Raw genomic sequence first — 21,652 nt, forward strand, 5'->3', positions numbered from 1 at the left:
AATTGCTATTTGTCTACAGTCCTTAAGGTGACTCAGAAGCATGGTAAGTTTTGAATATAAATGGAAAACTAAGTGGGGCTCCATAACCCAAACTTTGGGGTTCAAGAAGGCTCTGTAAGTAAATGTTTTAAGGAGTTGTACAGTGAGAGGGAAGGGCGGGGGTGTCCTTAGCAGAGGGAAGTCTCACAGCAATTGATTGACAAAGAGAGGGCACTGGTAACATTTTAAACAAGTGAAAAAAAAAGTTTGGAATGGCTAGAGAGCAGGGAGAAGGCAAAAAGGCTGATGATCACTGGGCCATAGACCAGCTTGGGATCCATGAAAGGAACACAATTCTAGGCCAAAACTAATTGTTTTCTTCTCCAAACCTGCCTATGTATCTTCTATCTCCAGACATCCAAACCCAAAACTTGGGTAGATTTGATATATCTCATTCCATTACCCTAACATCTATCAGCTGCCAAAGCCAAAGTTTTCTATTTCCATACCCCTCTCCGTTCCCAGTGAGTGGGAAGCCCTAACTGTGCACTTAATCTCTCTCATTTAGATGAGTAATAACGATAACAAGTAACATTTGCTGAATCCCATTCTATGTGCCCTATACATGCATCTCATTTAATGCTAACAAACAGTCTCTTAGGTAGATGAAACTCCGATCCCCATGTTTGTGATGAGGAGTGGGGGCAGAGGGAAGTAATTGCGGCCATTCAGCCAATCAGTAGGAGAGCCAGGATTCAACGCAGGTCTGACTAAACCCAGCTCTTAAGCTCCCCGTCATTACAGTCTAGTGAACTGCAACAGATCCTAGCAGGTATCCTAATACCTTTTCACCCCTTACAAATAATACCACTCATGATAGCTCCTTGCTCAGTAATCTACCAGGATGGGCTACTTACTATCTCCTTGATGTATTTTGTATTTTCCAGTCTCTGAGTATCCGAAGATGCTATTTCCTTCCCCCCGTAGCTCTGCATTTTGAAATCCTACTCAATCATCAAGATTGCTCTCAAAAACCATTAGGTTCTTAAAGGTTTTTTGGTCCCCAACTTTGAATTCCCATAACACTTTATTTGCGTAATTTGATCAACTCATCACTCTTTTTTTCTTTATGGGCTAGAAGCTTCTTGAGGACAGGGACACATTTTGTTGATGCTGGAGGTCATGTTGCAGAGCCTTGACTACTGGTTGAACAGAAATGCAGTAAGAAGGAAACCGAAATTACTGTAGAAAGAGGCAGAAATGGAGATTATATCTTAGCAAGGACTCCATCTAAAGTCATAGAACTGAGTTACTTGGAGAATCTATAAAATATAGCAATGAATTTTGGTTTTTGCATAATTATTTAAATTCCAAAACATAACTTCACTCTGGTTTAGGTAGGAAAAATCATTCTGAAACCATCCTTCAATTTCTGCTACTTATCCACAAATAACCACTATAATATTCATTCCTCCTTAAGTACCTTGGTTAATTAAGCATGGAATCATTTTGAATCAAATAGCCAAAGAGAACAAAATATCAGTTAAATGAGGTTCATCTAAGTTTTCAAAGTAAAATTCTTCCATGATTCACGACGTTAAGTCATTTGACATTTGAGGTGTGAATTTTTCACTTAGGAAGAAGATAGAGTAAACTGTGAAGGGGTTGGGGCCATGTGTCATTTGCTAAGGTAGTTACCGGGACTGGTGAAACGGTAGTGCTGGAATACACCCATCTCAGCAACTATTAAGGGAGCCTCCACATATGCATGCATCAGTTTTTTCTCAGCAAAAGTGATGTTCCTGAGGGAAGGTCAGATCAGCATGACAAACATGGCTAACTTTGGGATCTCAATCATTCCAGGCAGGAGCACCTTGCTTGCCTGAAATATAGTTATTGCCCCTTGCAGAGGCCAGTGCTTAATAGCAGGCAAAAATTATAAATACATTTGAAATTTTCCCAGCTTGTTTTACCCACCAGGGGTTGCTGTGATTTTCAGGATAAGTTAAAAATAAGGCAGCAGGTCAGAACATGAAACGTTAAACAGGTTAACAATGAAATGGCAGAATACTTCTTTTCCCCCCGTAAACAAAAGAAGACAGCCACATACATGTACACATACATGCACATACGTGGCAAATAATAAAGTGCTGCTTTCTCTGAAGTCCTTAAAAATATAGGCATGAAATACATAGAAAACCTTTAGTTTTTCAGAATCTTTTCTGAATGGAAAGAGAGCTTTATCTGACACTTTGCACAGGACAAAAAGAATTATAGGTATCGGGGATGGAAAAGAACATGCAGACCATGTCTCTCACAGAACAGACCAAACCACCGAATAAGTAGCATCATTTTTGTTTCAAGGGCAGGCGCAGATACAGCAGTTTCACCTTCTGATTCTATTACCAACACTAATCTCAAAGTCCCTTTTGCAAAAATGTTCCTTATGTGAACACCTCTTTAATAAACTCTCACCCAGTAAGGGGATGAGAACATCAAAGGATCTTCTGGACTGGGATTCTGGAAAGATTACCTTTGAAGCACAGTTCTTTTGGTAAAAATACTAGAAAGAGCTAAATAGTAATGATGTTATTAAATGATGTTATTATATAAATTCCTTTCATTTGATTTTCAACCCAGACTGCCACAGATGGAAAGAAAGTTGGCTAAACGTGCTGCTGTACTTGTGATACTAACCAATTGCTCAGGAAGGAAGACATGGACCAGCAAATACAAGCATTCAGCACAGTTCTCTTATGTGGCAAGTCAGGAGAAATGACCAGGAAATGGATGCTGAGGCCTTTGGAATGACAGAGGGTCACATTCGAGAGACCATCCTATATTGGGCCTTCCTGTGGAACTGCTGACCACATGCTCCCTCGGCTGTGAGTGTTAAGACTTCACAGGAAGCTAATGATATCAAGGAAGTAAGGAAGATTTAACTGTCAGAAAATAGGCAGAGCAGTGCTGTTAAGAGGGTACAGAGCTCACGAAATAGCACAGCTTAACAAAAGGGAGAGGACAGTTTCTCAGAACAGGAAACCAATAAACAGTTTGTTTTCTTCAAAGGAGATAGAACAAGACAAAAGCAGGAAGTGCTGTCCTTCCTTCATCCTGCCAGATTTTCAATGGCAAGTCAAGTGTGTGCATCAATCACAATAAGGGAGAAGAGACCGACATGATACCACCTTCAATTTTTGGAAAGAAAAATACAAAGATGTATCACGTCGCACACTCTTCTTTATTCTGTGCTTTCAAATAGTCCAGTGCCACATTCTGAGTATTTCCCACTGAAATAGCCCCATGAATGCCAAATATGACCTCTTTATAAACTTCCTGCAGAGTTCCTGCTATTTAGCATTCAAGACAGGTATTTGGGCTGGAAAAATAATATTATTCCACATTTCTCCAAAACAAAGATTCTGGGTCCACATTACTTCAGTGCTTGTTAGCCTCAAAGGCCCTTGCTTTGCTGTGGTTACAAAGAATATTCCACATATTTGGATAGTTAGAAGTCAAATATTTTTTTTTTTTTTTTTTTTTTTTTTTTGCTGTACGCGGGCCTCTCACTGCTGTGGCCTCTCCCGTTGCGGAGCACAGGCTCCGGATGCTCAGGCTCCGCGGCCATGGCTCGCGGGCCCAGCCGCTCCGCGGCATGTGGGATCTTCCGGGATCGGGGCACGAACCCGTGTCCCCTGCATCCGCAGGCGGACTCTCAACCACTGCGCCACCAGGGAAGCCCTCAAATATTTTTTAAAGAGACTATTTGCTAGAGAATTCTAAGAAAATGGATACTAACTACATGCCCTCCAAATTTTGTATAACACAGAAAATGATGAGAACAAAGAACTTATTTTCACTTATAATCTCATAGTTGCACAATTAATTTAATATACTCCCTGGTGGGCTTGGCCTATGATATCACTTTCTGGGATAGAAATCCAATTTCACTAAATTATATTAAATGAGAGTGAAATAATATATACAGGCTGCCTGGCTTGTAAATTTGGTTGGTTACACAAATTTTGTCTGTAATTCTGTATTTTGGATACCAGAATACATATTAAAATAATGAAAAAGAAAACAATCAATGTTCAAAATAGTGGTTAATCCCAGGTAAGCCTGCATAAATCTATTTACCCCATAATACCTATACAGTATTGTGTTTACAATACTACAGAAGTGGTAATGTACTAGAAGAAACAAGTATAGCTAACATATTTAGTACTTACAATTGACCAGAAGCAACACTTAGAGCTTTGCATGCATTATCTCTTTTAATTGTCACAGAAATCTAATGATACAGATGAGGACTGAGCCTCAGAATGATTTTGTGATCTGCTCTGGATCACACAGTAGGTAGTAAGGATAGAAGTTGAGCTTCAGAGACAATATAAATGCTAAGAAACCTAGGCATCTAGTTCCTGCTGACTGTGGGCCCATGGACAGGTTACTCAATCACCCTGAGCCTCTCTGTTTTCTCAGCTACAAAAGTAGAGCTGGGCTCACAGATTCTTTCAGCTCCCTTTAGTCCAAGAATTCTATTATGCCATTTGCTAACTTCTAGATGTAATTGTCTTTGACTAGAAATGCTTTCAGGGTTTCAAACTGGAATAAGATCAGCATCCCTTTCCCCCTTACTGGGGGCAGGGGTGGGAGTTGGTGGGGGTAAGCGGGGCTGGGAGAGCTTATAGGAAGAAGGAATTAGCTGTGCAGTTGGGAATTCTAGAGGACATATGGAAAAGGGGTATAAGTAACTGTTAGATGGGGAACGAGGGACTCGAGAGTGTTTGAGTTCCTAGCTGGAGCTCTGCTATTGGGTTCCTTCGCATGCCTAGGGGCTGCCTGGAATATTTCTCTCTATATGCAGGATTTTACTCCTCCCAGGACCACAGTTCAAAAGAATACACAATCAAAACTTCCTAGTTCTCCTATCCCTGAAACAAGTACATAGTCCTACTGAGGTTTTCTAACCACTTTTATCACCAGCAACCAACGAATTAGATAAGAAGTGTAAGGGCTTCCTGCTATATATCCATGCTGCCCCCTTTTGTGTTGTTTCTTTTCACTTTGACCCTTGTAGAGAAAGACCAACGTCTTTGGATAAATAAAAGATTGAGGGAAAGAATCCATCTGAATTTAGAGAAAAAAAATCTAGAATTCGAGTTTTGACAGCATTTCTCTTTAGGAAGAGTCGGGAGCTTCAGTGAGGAGATGAGGCCGTAACTCAAGATTCTGCCTTCCAAATCGCTGAGTGTGAAGGAGTCCAGTAGCAGAAAGGAGGCGGGGAGTGCATCTCCCCTTCCCTATTTTACCATGGATCTTCTCAAAGCATAAAAGAGGACAAGAGGAAACATGGATAAGATGATGGGAAAGATAACGAAGGATCAAAAGGAAACTCCATGGTACAGAAACATGGAAGGAAGGGGTTCCTTTGGCCAGTACTAAGGAGGCTTAATATATAAGAGAGGAGGTTCAGGAAGGCTGTATATTCAAATGTGGATATAAACACATATTAGACCCAGAGTAGGTATCTTAGAGGTTATCTGGTCTTATCACCTTACCAACAGGAGAATTGTTTCTGGAGCATCTTTGACAGATGGTGAGGCAGGTTCTGTTTCAGTATGCTAAATAACCTGTTTCCTTCTTGGACAGCTCCAACATTTAGAAAGTGCTTGTAACATTATCACCTCCAACTATTTGTTTTGGAACAGGCTTACATAGGGCAGGAAATTAGTCTTAATTATTTTTGTATCCCCAGAACCTCCAAGTTAGTGCACAGCGCATGCTCAGTAACTTGTTTGTTGGATTAATGCATAAGTAAATTAACGGATATAAACTATCTGAAGAAACAGACTAAAATTTACTTTCCAATCCATACAATAACTCTTTATATATGTGATAGCAGTTATCAGTACCAAACATTTTTTTTCAAGTTAACTATACTCAATTTTCTCAACACTCACTCTTCTGATGATCTAACTAGGGGAACCTATCATATTACGCATATGTGCCTTTGTCGTTTCTTATATAGATTCAAAGGAAATAAAAAACAAAGGGTAATTAGAAGTCCTTTGACCACATCTATTCTACTTTATTATTAGCCATAAAAGTCCTTTGAAGTTTCTAAAGCCTCCTTAAATATTTCAATAATAAATATTATGTGTTCATTGTAAAAAAAAAAAAAAGAGAGAAAAAAAAAATCTCTCACAATCCCAACAATCTGAGTGCATCTCCTTCCAGCTTTTTAAAAAAGATTTTTAATGTTATTTGCCATACTGCATATGTCATTTTATACCCAACTTTTTACTTAGTAATATACTATGAACATTTCTCATATTATTATTAATTCCTCACAGAGACCATTTTAAGTACTTACTATATTTCATTGGAAAGCGATCCAGTTATTTATTTAACCAGTACCTTCTTGTTGTACCATGCCCAATATATCACTATAATAAATAGGACTGGAGAAAAAAAATCAATATAGAAGAATTTTTTCCACATCTTTGATGATCAGTTTAGGACAAATTGCTAAAAGTATAGTTACTAGGTCAAAGGGTACACTTTTCTTTTTGTTTTTTTAAGGGTACACATTTTTAATAAGACTTGAAATTCTCTTTCTTGAAATGCCTTTCCCAGCCTTCAAGACTAGGTTAAATTCCCTTGTTATATATTACTGTAGCACTCCACAGTTTGCTTTCATAATCTTCATCACCATTTTAAATACTTGATTATATTTTAATTTTCCTTTAGACTGCTAATTGCACTAAAGTACGGCCATGAACATTTCTGCTGGTTGTGTTTTGCACAGGGCCTAGCCCATAGCACATACTCAATGTGCATTTTATTTTATCAAATATTGTTAAATTGCCTCCTTGAAGGGTGTTTGAATTCATACACTTGAAGCACTGTTTGCATTTACCTACCTCACTGCATCATCACAGCATCACCACTAAAACAGTGACACCCCAAATGGGGGCAAAACACTGTCAGTGTGATTCACTTTTTAAATTTTTTTTACAAATGAAGCCCATGACTTAGAACTCATTTCTCAGTTATTATGAATTCACTGAGTGCATTATGTTCTGTATTGAAAATTCAGTAAGACTGTGATCTGAACATTACCAGCTCTCGGGGCAGAAAACTTCCTTCCTGGCGGGCGATGACCAGTGATGCAGTCTCTCCCTGCTTGGTGCTCCTCAGCATGGCCACGAGCTCTTCCTGAGTTCGTCCAGTGACATCTCTGCCATTTACCTAATGCAGGCAACCATATGAGCAGCCACAATTAAAACACTTGCCATCCCCTTCTGCCCTAGATGGTTTTTGAAAGCAAGCAGCAAATGGGCTCCCATGATCAATGAAGCTCTGGAAAGATGAAAACTGAATACATGAGCCCAAACCAACTATGTTTATGATACTAGCAATATACCAACCATCATTATTGTGGTGCTGGACAGTCTCAGACATTCAGTAATTGGCATCAGCAGTTTTCCCTAAGACATTACATTCTTAGCAAGGACAAATCAAACTGACAGATACCAGAGAATGATTCCTCAAGTAGGAAGGAAGCTGATTTCAAATGCTTAGCTGTTACCATTCTCTGCCAAATACAAATAGGAGAAATGGACTGTTATCACATAGTAAATTCTTGAGGCATAAGTATTTTTGTTATAATTCTACAATTTTCCATGTTTAGAAAATTATAGTCATCAGATTACCATAGATTATTGGAGGTTGTCATTTGGAGCTACATTAGTCATTTGGCCCATTTTCTATCATGATCTAGAACTATATACAAAGCTATAGTGCTACTTCCATGCCATGAGAAAGTTCAATGGAACCAGCCAGTTTCAACGAATATGATTTCTTGAAAGGTAAATTGACAATATATATTTAGCCAAGAAGATGATGCTATCAAACAAAAATAAATGACAAAAAAAAATCCTCTTGCTTTGGGTATTCCAAATACTTCTCTACATGCATAGACCAACCTGAGACAGGCTGGCCCACTCTTGGAGAAGTTGAAGGGAACTGTTACAAGAGCTTGGGTGCAACTTTGAAATCCTTAGCCCTAATTGAATATATGATGAACTCGTGGATTTGACCCAAATTCCCCAGGGACTCTAAGAGGCAGAAGTAAGAAAGAGGAGATAGGGAGAACTTTTCAATATCATTTGGCCCCATATCGTTGCCCTTATTGAGGACTTACAAAGATAGGCTATTGAGTAACCAGTTTTCTAATTAAAGTCCTTATCTTGTCTATAAGTACAGTTTTCAACATACTGAATTCAAAATTTAATAAATTTTATATACTTATTTCAAACTCCAAGAAAGATTTTATTGAAGATATTCCTTCTAATTCTTACCTCCAAAATTCTGTCCCCTGATTGTAGGCGGCCATCTTTTATTGCTGCTCCCTTTGGTAAAATGTTTTTTACAAAAATGGGACCAGGACCATGTATGGAAGAATCTCTGGTAACCACAGTGAAACCAAGTCCTTCAGGTCCTAGCGTATAAGACCAGGAAAACGCACGGTCACCTTCAGCAGGAGTAATATTATATTCAATTGTATAGTTAAATCCACCTAATTTAGACTAATGCAGAATAAGTGAAATATTGACATTCCAGTAAATATTTTAAATATGCTTCAGTTTTTCTGGTTTTAAATACAGATTACAGTTCCTTATAGGCCATGATTGTATCACAGTGAATTTAGGGCCAGTGTAGATATATAACACTTTTGTTTACTAAGGTCCTAGAAGAAACACCACATGTTATCCATATACCTGGGAGACTGATTTCTCAGTAAACCATAACCTGACTTCATACTTTGCTGAGAAGCAAGAGGCCATCTAACATGTCAGGCTTTCAATCAACTAGCCAGCCTAGTTGGCTGGTTCCCCCTCCCCCTGAGTCTCCATTCCTTGTGTACTGCATCCCATTGTCCCATCACTCGTTCCTGTTACTCCTGTCCCACTCTCTTGCATCTCCAGTTTCTCTCTTTGAGTTTATGTCTTTTTTCACTCTATGTGAAGGCATGCTTAGATTTCTCTACCCTAAAGAATTCTTATGTCAATCCTACTGCTTCTTCAATCTTCCATCACCAACTACCTACCCATGACCGTATCCAGTCATTTTTCCTATTCTGATCTTTCCCCTTTTCTAGCTTTGACACTTCTCACCAACCATTTTCTTGAAATTAACTCACCCCTTGGTATTCATGTTTTTAGCTTCTGATTATTTTCCTGCCTCTCTGATCACAACATGTCTGTCACTCTTTCTCTTACCCATCGTTCTCCCACGTAAACATAGATGTTCCCCAAGCATCTGGAACAATCTGTTCTCTAGACTTCCTGGCATGCTCCTGGCTCCAGCTACCATCTCCCTGCAGATGACACTGAGATCATTTTGTTTGTCTCTAATCTCTCTGGTGTCAGTCTCCAGCATATTACCATGCACATTCTTTCACAAGCATTTTAAACTTCACTATGAACTTCCTTCTCCAACCCAGATCCTTGTCCTTTCTACTTAAAATTCTAATTTCTTGTAATGGTATCTCCATTGCACAAGCCACCCTGGCTGAAAACCTCAGCAATAACAGTAATTCCTCTCTCTTCCTGCCTACATCCAGTCAGCAATTTAGGCATACATATTATATTCAGACAGACACCGTGCACCCTTTACTGATCCCTTGTTTTATGCTCTCTTCTTTAGTATATCTTTTTCTGTCAGATTAATCTTCCCAAAACACAGCTGTGGGATGTAATATTCTTTATTTTTGCATTCAAGGCTTTCTGATGGATTTTTAAGGTCATGTTCTGTTTCTGATTTATCTATTCTCAAAGCACTCAACCCCATGTCTTATACATAGCTGCACAATTTGTATGAAAAGCACACGTGATGTATTTACATAAAAAGCCTAATTGTGCCTCCTATCAATACATTTTCTTCCGAGTATAGAATTCTTATAGGAGAAAAATTTTGACCAGAGGGTTTTTTAGAATAATCTCTATATCCCAATTAAAGGTACATGTAATTTGCTTTAGATATATGTGAACAAGTATTCTAAAACTACCTTGTGATCATTACATTTCCTATTAATTCAGACAAGAATCCATAAAATCTTGGTTTCTTTTGAATGGACTCTTGAAAATCACAGTGGGTTGCAGAAGGTTGCAGTGGGGGAAGGGATTATCAGGAGAAGTTACAAAACAAACAAAAGCACAGAAATACATGAATGTGTATGTGTGTATGTATAATATTGTGTAAATATCTATGAACACACATGATCTAGTCTTATTGTTCTGGGCTTCAAATGGATGAAAAAGTTGAAAAAGATGAAGAAAAAAGGTTATACATACTTTTGAAATTAAGAATACTTGAAAAATTATTTGCATTGTTGAATTAGTGAAATTAATAATTACTACATATTTGCTGAGGAACAATTTTTGCTGGTATAAAGCTATCTTAGAGAACCAGAAACAATATATTGGCTTTTCAGACTTGGACTAAAGGATGCTTCAAAAATCACTAATCTTGCTTAAAACAGACAACTGAATTTCAGTGCCTATTTAGTATTAAGTTGTGATACAATAACACTCTGTTCCTACCAAGTTTGTAATGGTTCTTTCTATTTCACAGCAGGTCTTTATAATTTTCTTGCTTCAAATAATTTACACTCTCCAGAAAAAAGAATAAGAAAGTACTACGATTTTAAGAAATTTAAGTTACTGCAGTATACACTTAAATCTATTCTTTGATTCAATTAAATGAAGAGAGAATTAACAAAATTAGCCTTAATGTATTTCTCTTAACCAATTTTACATGTTACAATAATAGAATGCTATTAAGCATAATTTAATAATTACCTTTCTTTAGGTCAATCTTAATTTTCTTTGCATTTTTCTTGCTGCCAAACCCCATAAGTGGGGAGAGTGAGGGAGAGGATGGCTTTCTACCTAGTCTTGGTACTCGGGGGCTCTTGCTTTGCTGCAGGGAAGTTGATGCATCTTCTTCAGGACTGCTTGTTCCTGTGAGATTTACTGTCTTTATTCCTGATTTTCCATGGACAGGAGGTGGCACCTTTGTTCTCAAAACACCATCATTGTTACCAAAAATGTTAAGAGGTCCAGTGACTGATTTTTCATACTGTTCCCGGTTTTGAGGTGGAAGTACATGAAGCAGCACACTTGGAGATTTCATTGCCTGACGGAAGACATCCTGAGCCCTTGAAAGACAGTGAACATATAATGATACCACTTCCTAGTATGCCATCCAAAGCACCCAGCCTCATGGTTATAGGAGCATCCCAGGAGCATAAGCACAGGAGATACTATCACTATTACTACCAATATGACTTTGCTAACTAAATGCTAGTTACCATGTATGGCCTGCCCATTAGGTGCCACCACACTGGGCTACATGTGCATTATCAACATGCACGATTCTCTCATTTAACCTTTTTAACAACCATGTTAAGTAAGTATAATTAGCTCTCATTTTGCAAAATGAAGAAGTGGAGGCTCAGAGAGCTTAAGTAACTTGTCCAATGACCCACAGCTTTTAAGCATTTCTAAATCTGAAATTCTACCCAGAAGTATTTACTGAAGTAAATATAAAAGCAAGCTCTAATTTTAAATGGAACAAACATCTTTCATAGTCTCCATCAGATTACCATTTGGTTTCCTTTTAAGACTTTAATCTAAAGTACAGGTCTTTCCTAATGTGGGTTGTGTTGCAGAAGCCCAATTCTGACACAAACGTTTCCTCACGAAGACGTTTGGTAGGTATGTTGGCTGTGTCAAATATCACAGTGGACTGGCAATCCAAAATGCACCCTCCCTGTTATTCTATTATAGAGTCCCTAATGTTTTTACTTTTTTGTCTTAGCGCTTTGTGCTTTTCCTCAAATTTCCTACTACTTTTTCTTTCCTTCTTCCTTATGTCTCCTTATACCTTATGACTAGGTAAAACAACTCTCTTTCCCAGCTTTCTTGCCAATGAAATGAAAGGTTAGAGAAAATCTGGCTCATCTGGGAGGCAGAAACTTTTTTGTTCTACTGTTTCTCTTTCCTATTTCTTAAAACTCAGAAGTGATGGAGGGAACTCCAGCAGCCATCTTGTGACCATGAGACAGCTTAAAGATTGCATCCACATAAGAAGGATGGCAAAGCAGAAAGATGGAGGATGCCTGACTCACTGATGATGGTGGACCCTCCGTTCCAACTCTGGACTGCCATCTCCACACTTATTTGTCCTTAGAAAAGGTAAATTTTGTTTAAGCTACCTTTATTCCAGGTCTCTGTTATTAGCAGCCACACCAAATAATAATTCATCATAATTCCAACTGCTATCTGAGCTCCCCCTCACTTTATTCACGAAGAGCTTACAATGTTAGGGGAGGAGGGAGAAGACTTCATATAGACAGCCCAACTCCTCTGGTCAGCTCCTTGACTAGGAGTCAATTTCCACTCCACATTGAATTTTTATAACCCTTGATTTCTACCTCTATAATATAGGGAGAATAATGTCTGCCTTGCATTCCTATTAAGTCCTGGTAACAAGCATAGTGATATATAAAAATAATATCATTATTGATAATAATTATAATTTTACCTATTATTCATTATTTTTAGAAATACACTCTTCAGGCTTCATTTTCTTCCACACTTAAGCAGCTACAGCACTGCCCCTCCACCCAACACAATATTGGCAACTAATGGTCACAGAGAAGAAATATTATGAGTTGTTTTGGTTGAAACAAGAGAGGTTGGTGATCATTACTAAAGAATATTCATGATTATTCCCTTGTTCCACTGTGATGCCAATATACATATAAAAAAGCATATGCAGACTGTTGCATACTCTAATTCTTAGGTACAAAGACCTATTCCTGTAACATTTTCACATGCAGAGAAATAATTTCTTGAGGGAGAGTATTTTAACTTTTTTTTCCATTTGTTTCTATTATTCAGTGAGTCTTCACAGTCATCTCTCACAGATATTTAGTTTAAGGAAGACTACTGACACCAAGTAAGTTAATTAATAAGCCAAACTAATAGTCTGTGAAGAGTTCTTAAATACCAGTCTAACTGACCTGTATCCCAAGAAAAACAAACCCATCTATCGATGCCGCAGAAAGACAGCCAGGCAGAAGGTTTGCTCTATTCTGCAGTTTGCCCTTCTCAGGGCTGTCAGGGACATTTGCAGCCCACCTCTGAGTATGCTAAAACACAGGACATATTTGAAAATGGATGTTCTGGGGTCAAAGGGAACTTACCAGAAGTTCTACCTACATTTTTGATCATAATGAGCTCAGTAATGATTATAAGCATTCGAGGAATCAATAAAGTAAATAAAACAATGAAAAAATGCTTACTGAGCAAAGGTTTTGTCTACGAGGTCCACGCTGTTGATTTTTACAATACATTCATTTTCATGAAACAGTCCTTCCCGCTTGGACCTGCTGTTTTCTTCAATGCCACGGATGAAGAGCCCTAGAATCCTAAATGCAACAGTTAGGTTGAAAGAGAATGACTGAATAACCTGCGAGTTGTTTCTCCATTTGTAACTGTTCAGAAATAAATATTGGTTTCTATTTATGAAAGAAAGTATGCTTTATATTCAGGCAACTGTTATTTAAATCCTTAGTAAACAAACAAACAAAAAACAAAAAAAAACACACTTGCACACATGACTCACTAAAGAGAAGAGGCCCTTCAAGACACATATACATAAACACCAGCCCAGAGCACAATGACCTACAATCCCATTCCTCATGCTTGTAGTTAACTTAGAAAAGGCTAGTGTTGCTCAGTAGAGTTGAGGACACAGAGGACTCATGGCTTCGAGAGGGCTTCACAGAAGGGCTGACTGTAATAAGTAAGTTTGAGTTGGTGCCCAGGGGGCAGCTCGATGTTTGATAATGGGAGAGGATTAGGTATTCACAGTAGTTTTTTTGCTGTCTTCCTACCTCTTCCAATAACACGCATTTGAAGTAGTAAATATTTAGCAGAGATCATATTACTCCGTTTAGAAGGAAGTTCGGTCCCATTTGTTAGTGCCACTGAATCAAGTGTGTGTTGAGTGTTCTTTATGCACTTCTGAAGGAGGAATATGAGACAGGGCTGTAGGACCAGGACAATGGCTCAGCACAGGCTTGGAGTACAGGAGAAACGAAAAAACTGGAGCTATAAGCCTAGAGTCTTCATAGAAGGATTTGGGAAGAAAATGGGATGTAAACTGGATCAGAAGAATGAGTGGGATTTGGACAGGAGGAGAGAGAGAATACACACAGAGGCAGGAACGAACAGGTGTAAGTAAGGGGAGCAGGGTGGGAGCTCACACTGGATGTGGAGGCCAGTGCCACATGAAGGGGCCTTGAACACCAGCTGATGGAGGTATCTGATGAGGCTGGAGTAATACTCATGCCACTCACTGCTTTTGAGCGAGATGGTGACCGGATGAAATTAGGGCTTTGGGAAGAGTTGTCTGAAATTTCAACCAGGAAGAGTCTGGATTCAGAGAGGATCCCCTGAACCTCCTTCGGGGCTGTGGCTTAGAGTCAGGAGGGGATGGGGTTGGAGAAAAAGAAAAGGAGAAAGAAAGCTACAGCAATAAAAATAATTCAACTGTGTGTGTATGTACTTGCACGTACCTATTACATATTGGTAGTATTTGAACTGAAAACTCAAAGAAATCAAACTTGTGTATACTTTAGCCATTTCTCATGTGAGGGATTTCCCTGTTCATTGCAGCATGTCAGGGTCCCAGGTGTCTCAGGATAAAACAGACACGTCCTCCAAGAGGAGTCTGCTAGATGTGGAGAAACCACCACCTCCCCTTCCCTCATCCTCTTGTTTTCCTACTTTGTCACCCTCTTTCATATAGGGGCCTTAGGTGCTATTACGTAGTCCCTTTGCATTAAGTCTCAAATCTAAATAAAACATGAGCACATTTTATGCATGCATAATAGGGTCCGCCATAAAAAAGGGGAGTCTCTAATGAAAGTGGAAGAGAAAACCATCTTCCTGTTTGGAGCTGCCACAAAGTGGGACCTCGGCCTCCAGGGCCTCAGTTCATCTGATGAGCTCATGTCATCTCAAGACAGCCGGAGGAGAGGCACATGCAGGGCTATTTAGATCTCTACTTTAAATAAGTTAAATGAACACAGTACGCTGACGCAGGAGAGAGCAGAGCAAATAGTCATGTCACCTATTGTGGGGAAAGCTCAGGGTCACAGGTCAAGTGTGCAGTGATGCTTCATTTCCTACTTCTAGTAGGTTAGTAAATTAATCATCTTCTGGGTGGAAGAGAATAAGGGCCAAAGCTACTATTTGATAAAGGATCTGAGATTTAAATTAATATATTTAAAGTACTAATCCCACCTTAATCTCATAACATAATATTAAAAATTGAACTATTTGACATGTCAAGAAAAAAAAAGGAAAGAAATAGAATAAAATACTGTTTCTCTCCTAAACTGAACAACTCTCTAATAGTTCACATTTTGGATTTTTGTTATGGTGGATTCACAATAACACGACCCATTAGGAGGCTCACATGTGGTTATAAACTAGTTTATGTAAGCGATATTTTTTTAACAAGCATTCAAGTCCTCCTTTAATTTAATTCAGTACATCATCAGTCATGTAATGTTACTCCCTAGGATTTAATTTCACATTTTGGGAGATGAATTAATTCTTTCAGGCCACTGGGTTGCAATTTAGCTGGCATATTACAGCTGGAGTATGCTATGTGAACCTCACTCAACTAAATAACCTAACTTTCCATGAAAAATTTATTGACAGAATAAGCCCAACTGTAAAACCCATATGTCAGAGGTAATTTTGGTAAAATGTAAAACTAACTGATTTTATTAGTTTGTTCCCTGGCAACAAACCACTCCTGCCTTCTTTATTCTATGGAAGGGATGGATTCCTTCCAGTTTGATTTCATCCAGACCAGTATGAGAAGGCTCAGAAAAGAGTCCCTCTTTATTCTCTTTGCCCCAAATGGGTGAGCTGTGGATAGCTATCTCATTTGGGACCAAGGCTCTCAGGATTTAAAAATTAATGCCATTGATGAGTTATAGGCTGAGATGAACCAGTTAATTTGCATTAAGAAGCAGTGATAGGGCCTCCCTGGTGGCGCAGTGGTTGAGAGTCCGCCTGCCGATGCAGGGGATACGGGTTCGTGCCCCGGTCTGGGAGGATCCCATATGCCGCGGAGCGGCTGGGCCCGTGAGCCATGGCCGCTGGGCCTGCGCATCCGGAGCCTGTGCTCCGCAACGGGGGAGGCCACAACAGTGAGAGGCCCGCATACCGCAAAAAAAAAAAAAAAAAAAAAAAAGAAGCAGTGATAAAGGAGGCCGAAACCCACAGCCCCGCAGAATAAGAGGGGTAACAATTGCTTCTTGCCCTTCTAATGATCACTTAGGCACAAACCTATGCCCTGCTGGCCTCCTCCTTTTTTCCCACTGTATCACACTGCCTAGGCTGCTCACCAGCTTAGAGTTTTTACCTAAACATCTCCTCTGCTCACATTATATATCACTCATTCCTTCCTTCTTCTGCCTCATATTCAGCTGTCTTTACTATGAAACAGGTATATTATGCTATCTTTATTTACTGATAATTAGATTTTATGCTTTAATTCTAAAATAAAACTATATATTTTTTTTTTCGAAAAAAAGAATGAAATTAAGTTGCTTTTTACTTTCAGGGACTCTTGTTTTGTATTGTTTTTTCTTGCATTTTTGTTTTTATTGTGCGAACCAATGGTCCTCCGTACAAGCAGCATTCTGCACCCCAATGAAACCACTGAGGCCTTATTTAGTACAGCAGCCAGTGTGTTGTACTCGGGGTGTTCTAACTTTGATTAGGGACTTAATTCTACAACAGGTGTGGCTCTATTTTTGTAAAAGAAAAAAATTAAAAAGAAATTGAAGGCAGAGCAAATTACAGTAGTCTTAGTAAATAATTAAATGTAAATTCTAATTTAAAATAATGACACAAACCAATAAATGGAAGGAAATGAAGAACTAAGTCTACCACTATGACCTTAACTCCCCCCATCCCCTGTGCTCACACAGGGAAACCATATGGCATGATGAAGTCAGACACTTGTCTGACACACTCTGTATGCAATTGCTTCTAGACACATGGGTTGAGTTAAGTGTGCTGTTTCAGCCTGTACTCATTACTTCTTAACTTTTATTGGCTCATGTCTCCACTTCCATATTATTTTTTATGTTTTTTAATTAAATTTCCTTTCTATAATACCAGTGGATAGCAAAAAATACACACACACACACACACACACACACACACAGAGAGAAAATTATTTCACCAATTTACTGAACAGTTGACCATGAACTTATAAAAGTTCATTTCTGAACAAGGTTTTTCTGTTTTAGCCAAAATAGTATTAATCCTAATAATTTACACATTTGTATGTTGTGTGTTTCACAAGGAGCATTCACATTTTTAATGTGGTTTAATCCCCACAACCTTGATGTGAAGTAGGTATTCACAAGAGGCAAATTTAGGGGACTCACGCAAGGTTATACAAAAGAGAACAGAGAGATTCAAGTCCAATTGTTCCAGATCCTAGTCCAATACTTTTTCCTATTCTATAAAGCTTATGCTAGAAATCAGAACTAGGAAGGATCAGGGGGTAAATCAATGCATTCTACTGTGTTTTCCTCATTTGAAGTGAGAGAAGGTGATTTTTGGTCTATAGGGTCAACTTGTTTTCTGAACAATTGAAAATGATGTAGGGTGACTGTCATGTTGTATATTTCTTCATGTTTTGAAAATTGGGATGATCTTGTGGTCTATTCCAGCTTCATTAAGCTAAAGGGCCTAGTAATTTAGCCACACTGGTATTTCACAAAGCTCTACCAGTACACCTCTGACAAAAGCCATTAGAATTCCTCATGACAACTGGGTAAATACTCTCCCTGTCTATCAAAAACAACCTCAGCTTGTCCTGTGCCATAACCCATAACATTTATAAACATGCTTATTAACACATACAGGAAATGAGACAATAAGAGCCACTAGCTTTTCAGTTCATTTCTTTTTAGGGGACATTCATTCCAGCAAGATGTTATTGGCATCAGATGTTATTTGCTAAAGAAGGTGATGACTTAGCAATTACAGGTAGCAGATGGCTACCTACTGAAAATGATGCCAACCAAAATATCATGACTAAATCTGTTCTTCCCGCTGTATGGCAGACCAAATTGAATAAATATTCAGAACCAGTAAATAAATACTACATAAGCTTTGGGAAAAGTTTTGTTCTAGAAAGAGCAATGGAGTGAGGTCAAGTCAAGATATCTGGATTTTGTATGACCTTGAGAAAAATCAACCGACTTTTCTGGTCTTTGATCACCTAAGCTAAAATCAGGTATTTTGCCTTTGCAATGATATATTTAATTTAAGAAAATAAATTTAGCAAATTAATTAAAATCATATCATATGGGTGAGAAATTCATTTTCTTTAAGTTTCTGACAGCCTTTGTCAGTGTCAATCTAGTGCAAAAGGTAGTCATCCTATTGAAAAGTATTATAATAACGTAATATCTAATACTAGTTTTGTAAGGTTGTTATAACTAATTTGTTAGAACTAATATTAACTCTCAGACACACACTTTAATTCCCATCAGTAAAACAAGTTTTACAGCCAGTTAAGTAGACACAAATTTCAGGAGATGGTGATGCAATCTAAATTACCATTTACCAGCATGGATTTAGAAATATAATGTCTTTAAAATTTCAAAAGGATGCGATAAATTATTTTTAATTGGTTATATTTTATTTTAGAACAAAATAAATAGAATAATGGCATTTTGCTACTATAGCTAAAATCAAAACATATTTAACTTCTGATATAACTACTTATAATATTAGAATATTTATTATCCTAAGTTCTGTAAACCTGAGGCATATCAAGAAATATCCATTTGGAATTACTATATTTCATTTAAGTGTATTTTTGAACATTAAAAAATTCAGTTGCTATATTTCTCTAACAATATGTTAAAGTCTTTCCACGATTTCTGTCTATGTGTCACTGATAAGAATACTTTAATAAAGAACTTCTTAATTAATTGTAAATGCCGAAGCCATGATTTCTTTTCCATCGTATCCTAGAAGTGATGTTATTTTGTTTCTAACACATAAGTGGCCAACAGAAGTATATCTTGAGGTGTCTATCTAAATAACAGAGACATACACTTAATCCCCTTCTAAAAAATGTTTGGGAAAATGAGCTCAAGTCAAGTTTTGCATTAGTATGAGCTTCTGATATAAGGAAAACATCTTACCTTCCACTCAGAGATGAAAAGAAAGGTACTACATGTATTCCCAAAGGGCCTCCTTCCCCAGAAATCTCCACTGTTCTTGTCATATTACTGGGACAGAAAAACAAAAAAAAAATAATAAGAAGAAGACAAATGAGTTCCTGCTAAAAAAACAAAAACCAAAAAAATCAGATGTGGCATATTAAAAAGAAAAACAAAAAACCTTAGGATTATAACAACTACTGTAAATTCAACAGCAGAGATGAAATCAAAAGAGTACATGATTTGCTGGTATGTTCAGAAGATCCAGGAAATAAAATGTTTAAAAGGCTATCTGATTTCTTATATTTTTCCTAGAAGAGGAAAAAATGGAAATGACTACGTACAAAAATAACTTCCTATTTAACTTAATCTGCATAAATCAACATATTTAAAAGGATGTACACAAAAATGAAATTTCTCCCCATTGAGACACACTTGAAAATTACTGAATAGATGATAAAATACATTGAATTAAGCATATCTATGGTTAAAACATAAAGGAGGATTTTTCCTCCAGAACAGAGGAAAAATGAAATAAAACAAATTTTTATTAGAAAAAGCACATAATTACATTTTAAACAACTGTGAAGCCAAAGTTGGTAATACATATGGGCATGTTCGAAGCATTATAAATCAAAACTAAAACTTGCCTTTCAATAAGGCCTCAGTTGTATTCGATGGAACAATTCCAAATTTTCACCTCTTAGTTTTTTTTTTTTTTTTTTTAAGACGTAGAAAAAGAAGTTGAAAAGCCTGGAGAAAATGTATTACAGAAAGAAATGGAAAGCCTGACCTGTCTAACCTACTCCAGATTAAGGAAAGGATGAGCTAGAAACATTAATGGATAGTGTGTATGACTGAAATATACAAGGCACTGGGAGCTTTGGAGTAACGGAAAGTGGAACTAATAAGTTTTTATAAAGATGAAAAATAATAACCATGAACAATTATTGGCTCCTTTAATCCCAGAGAGAGAAAATAAAATTGTCAGAGGAAAAATGATAAAGTTGAAGCAAACATCCCCATTATGGAAATTGTAGGCAGGTCTGTATTGTTTCCTATTTACATGAAAATGACCTGAAACTAGATGTCAAATTAAGAGCTACAGCTGCTACAAATACATTTCTGCTCCAAATTGAAAATGGGAAAATTTTGGCTCCTTGCTGGAAAGTTGAAAACAGCATTAAGAAAGCAAAACGCCTAATGAATTCACTCTGCATGAAGTACTCCCTAAATTATCAGCAATCTAAAATAAATATATTAAATATATTCTCATCAGTGGATTAGGCTTATTTTTAATGTGCTTTCATAAGCTATTATCATTAAGAACTGCAAAAAAGAGCATGTTAGTTTCCAACATTTATGGAAAGGGATGGAATTTCAAAACTGATAGTAAATTTCAAATGAGTTTTGCTCAGATACTGCTGATATATTTAAACTTTGTTCAGTCAAGCAGGTTACATAAGAAGCCTGGAATAAAAGTTAGAAATAAAATAAATCTTAGAGTGCTAATATCAAGGGATAAAGTAGATTCTTCTCTATACTTTCTGTGTAAGCATAGGCACTATATGAATATACGCATATGAAATCCTAAATATAGGTATGCATTATAAGTCCTGAATATAAACTATTTGGTAGGAAGAGAAAGTTGTGTAGCTTTCAATGGACCATGAAGAAATAACTTTTATATAACAGATTTATAGTACATTCGTAGGTATTTGAGGAAGACTAAACCCAAAGCATACACATTCTAGGGTTATGATATTATTGTAAAGACTTCTAAAAACAGAGACGAAAATTTTGTTTAACCACTGAAACTTTATTATCTCTACCTTTATAACATAATTTTATAGTTCTACACTTAGAGCATAACACAAATCTTTCCTAATAAATGTATTAAATATCCACATGCTGATAGATAGCATTCATATGTATTATACAGGTGCTTTTGGAATATAAGTGTTTAGTCTAGACAACAAGATTTCAGCTTAAAAATTTTTAGAATGGCTTTATGGATTCTTTTTTCTCGTTTGCAAGTATTTCTTTATCCCACTCAAAACCTCTCCTATAAAACATAAAAATTCTATATGTATCATACTGACACCTACTCTTTATTTATTTTTTTTTTTTATTTTATTTTTTTTTTGCTGTACGCGGGCCTCTCACTGTTGTGGCCTCTCCCGTTGCGGAGCACAGGCTCCGGACGCACAGGCTCAGCGGCCATGGCTCACGGGCCCAGCCGCTCCGCGGCATATGGGATCCTCCCAGACCGGGGCACGAACCCGTATCCCCTGCATCGGCAGGCGGACTCTCAACCAC

The 21,652-nt window shown here is 37.6% G+C and overlaps 1 protein-coding gene across 2 annotated transcripts in view; it reads right to left on the minus strand.

Annotated features, from left to right (window-relative positions):
* PARD3B (par-3 family cell polarity regulator beta) overlaps nt 1–21,652 on the minus strand; it is a 1,069,130-nt gene that overhangs the window by 492,623 nt on the left and 554,855 nt on the right. For both annotated transcript variants that reach the window (XM_082629936.1, XM_082629937.1), the window contains exons 6-10: nt 19,316–19,402; nt 13,361–13,486; nt 10,851–11,209; nt 8,349–8,488; nt 7,108–7,236 (exon numbers count right to left, since the gene is read on the minus strand). In XM_082629936.1, coding sequence (XP_082486062.1) covers nt 7,108–7,236; nt 8,349–8,488; nt 10,851–11,209; nt 13,361–13,486; nt 19,316–19,402 — 841 coding nt within the window. The remainder of the gene's footprint in view (nt 1–7,107; nt 7,237–8,348; nt 8,489–10,850; nt 11,210–13,360; nt 13,487–19,315; nt 19,403–21,652) is intronic.

This window comes from Mesoplodon mirus (assembly GCF_964341445.2).
Source record: "Mesoplodon mirus genome assembly, chromosome: 8".
Taxonomy (NCBI): domain Eukaryota; kingdom Metazoa; phylum Chordata; class Mammalia; order Artiodactyla; family Ziphiidae; genus Mesoplodon; species Mesoplodon mirus.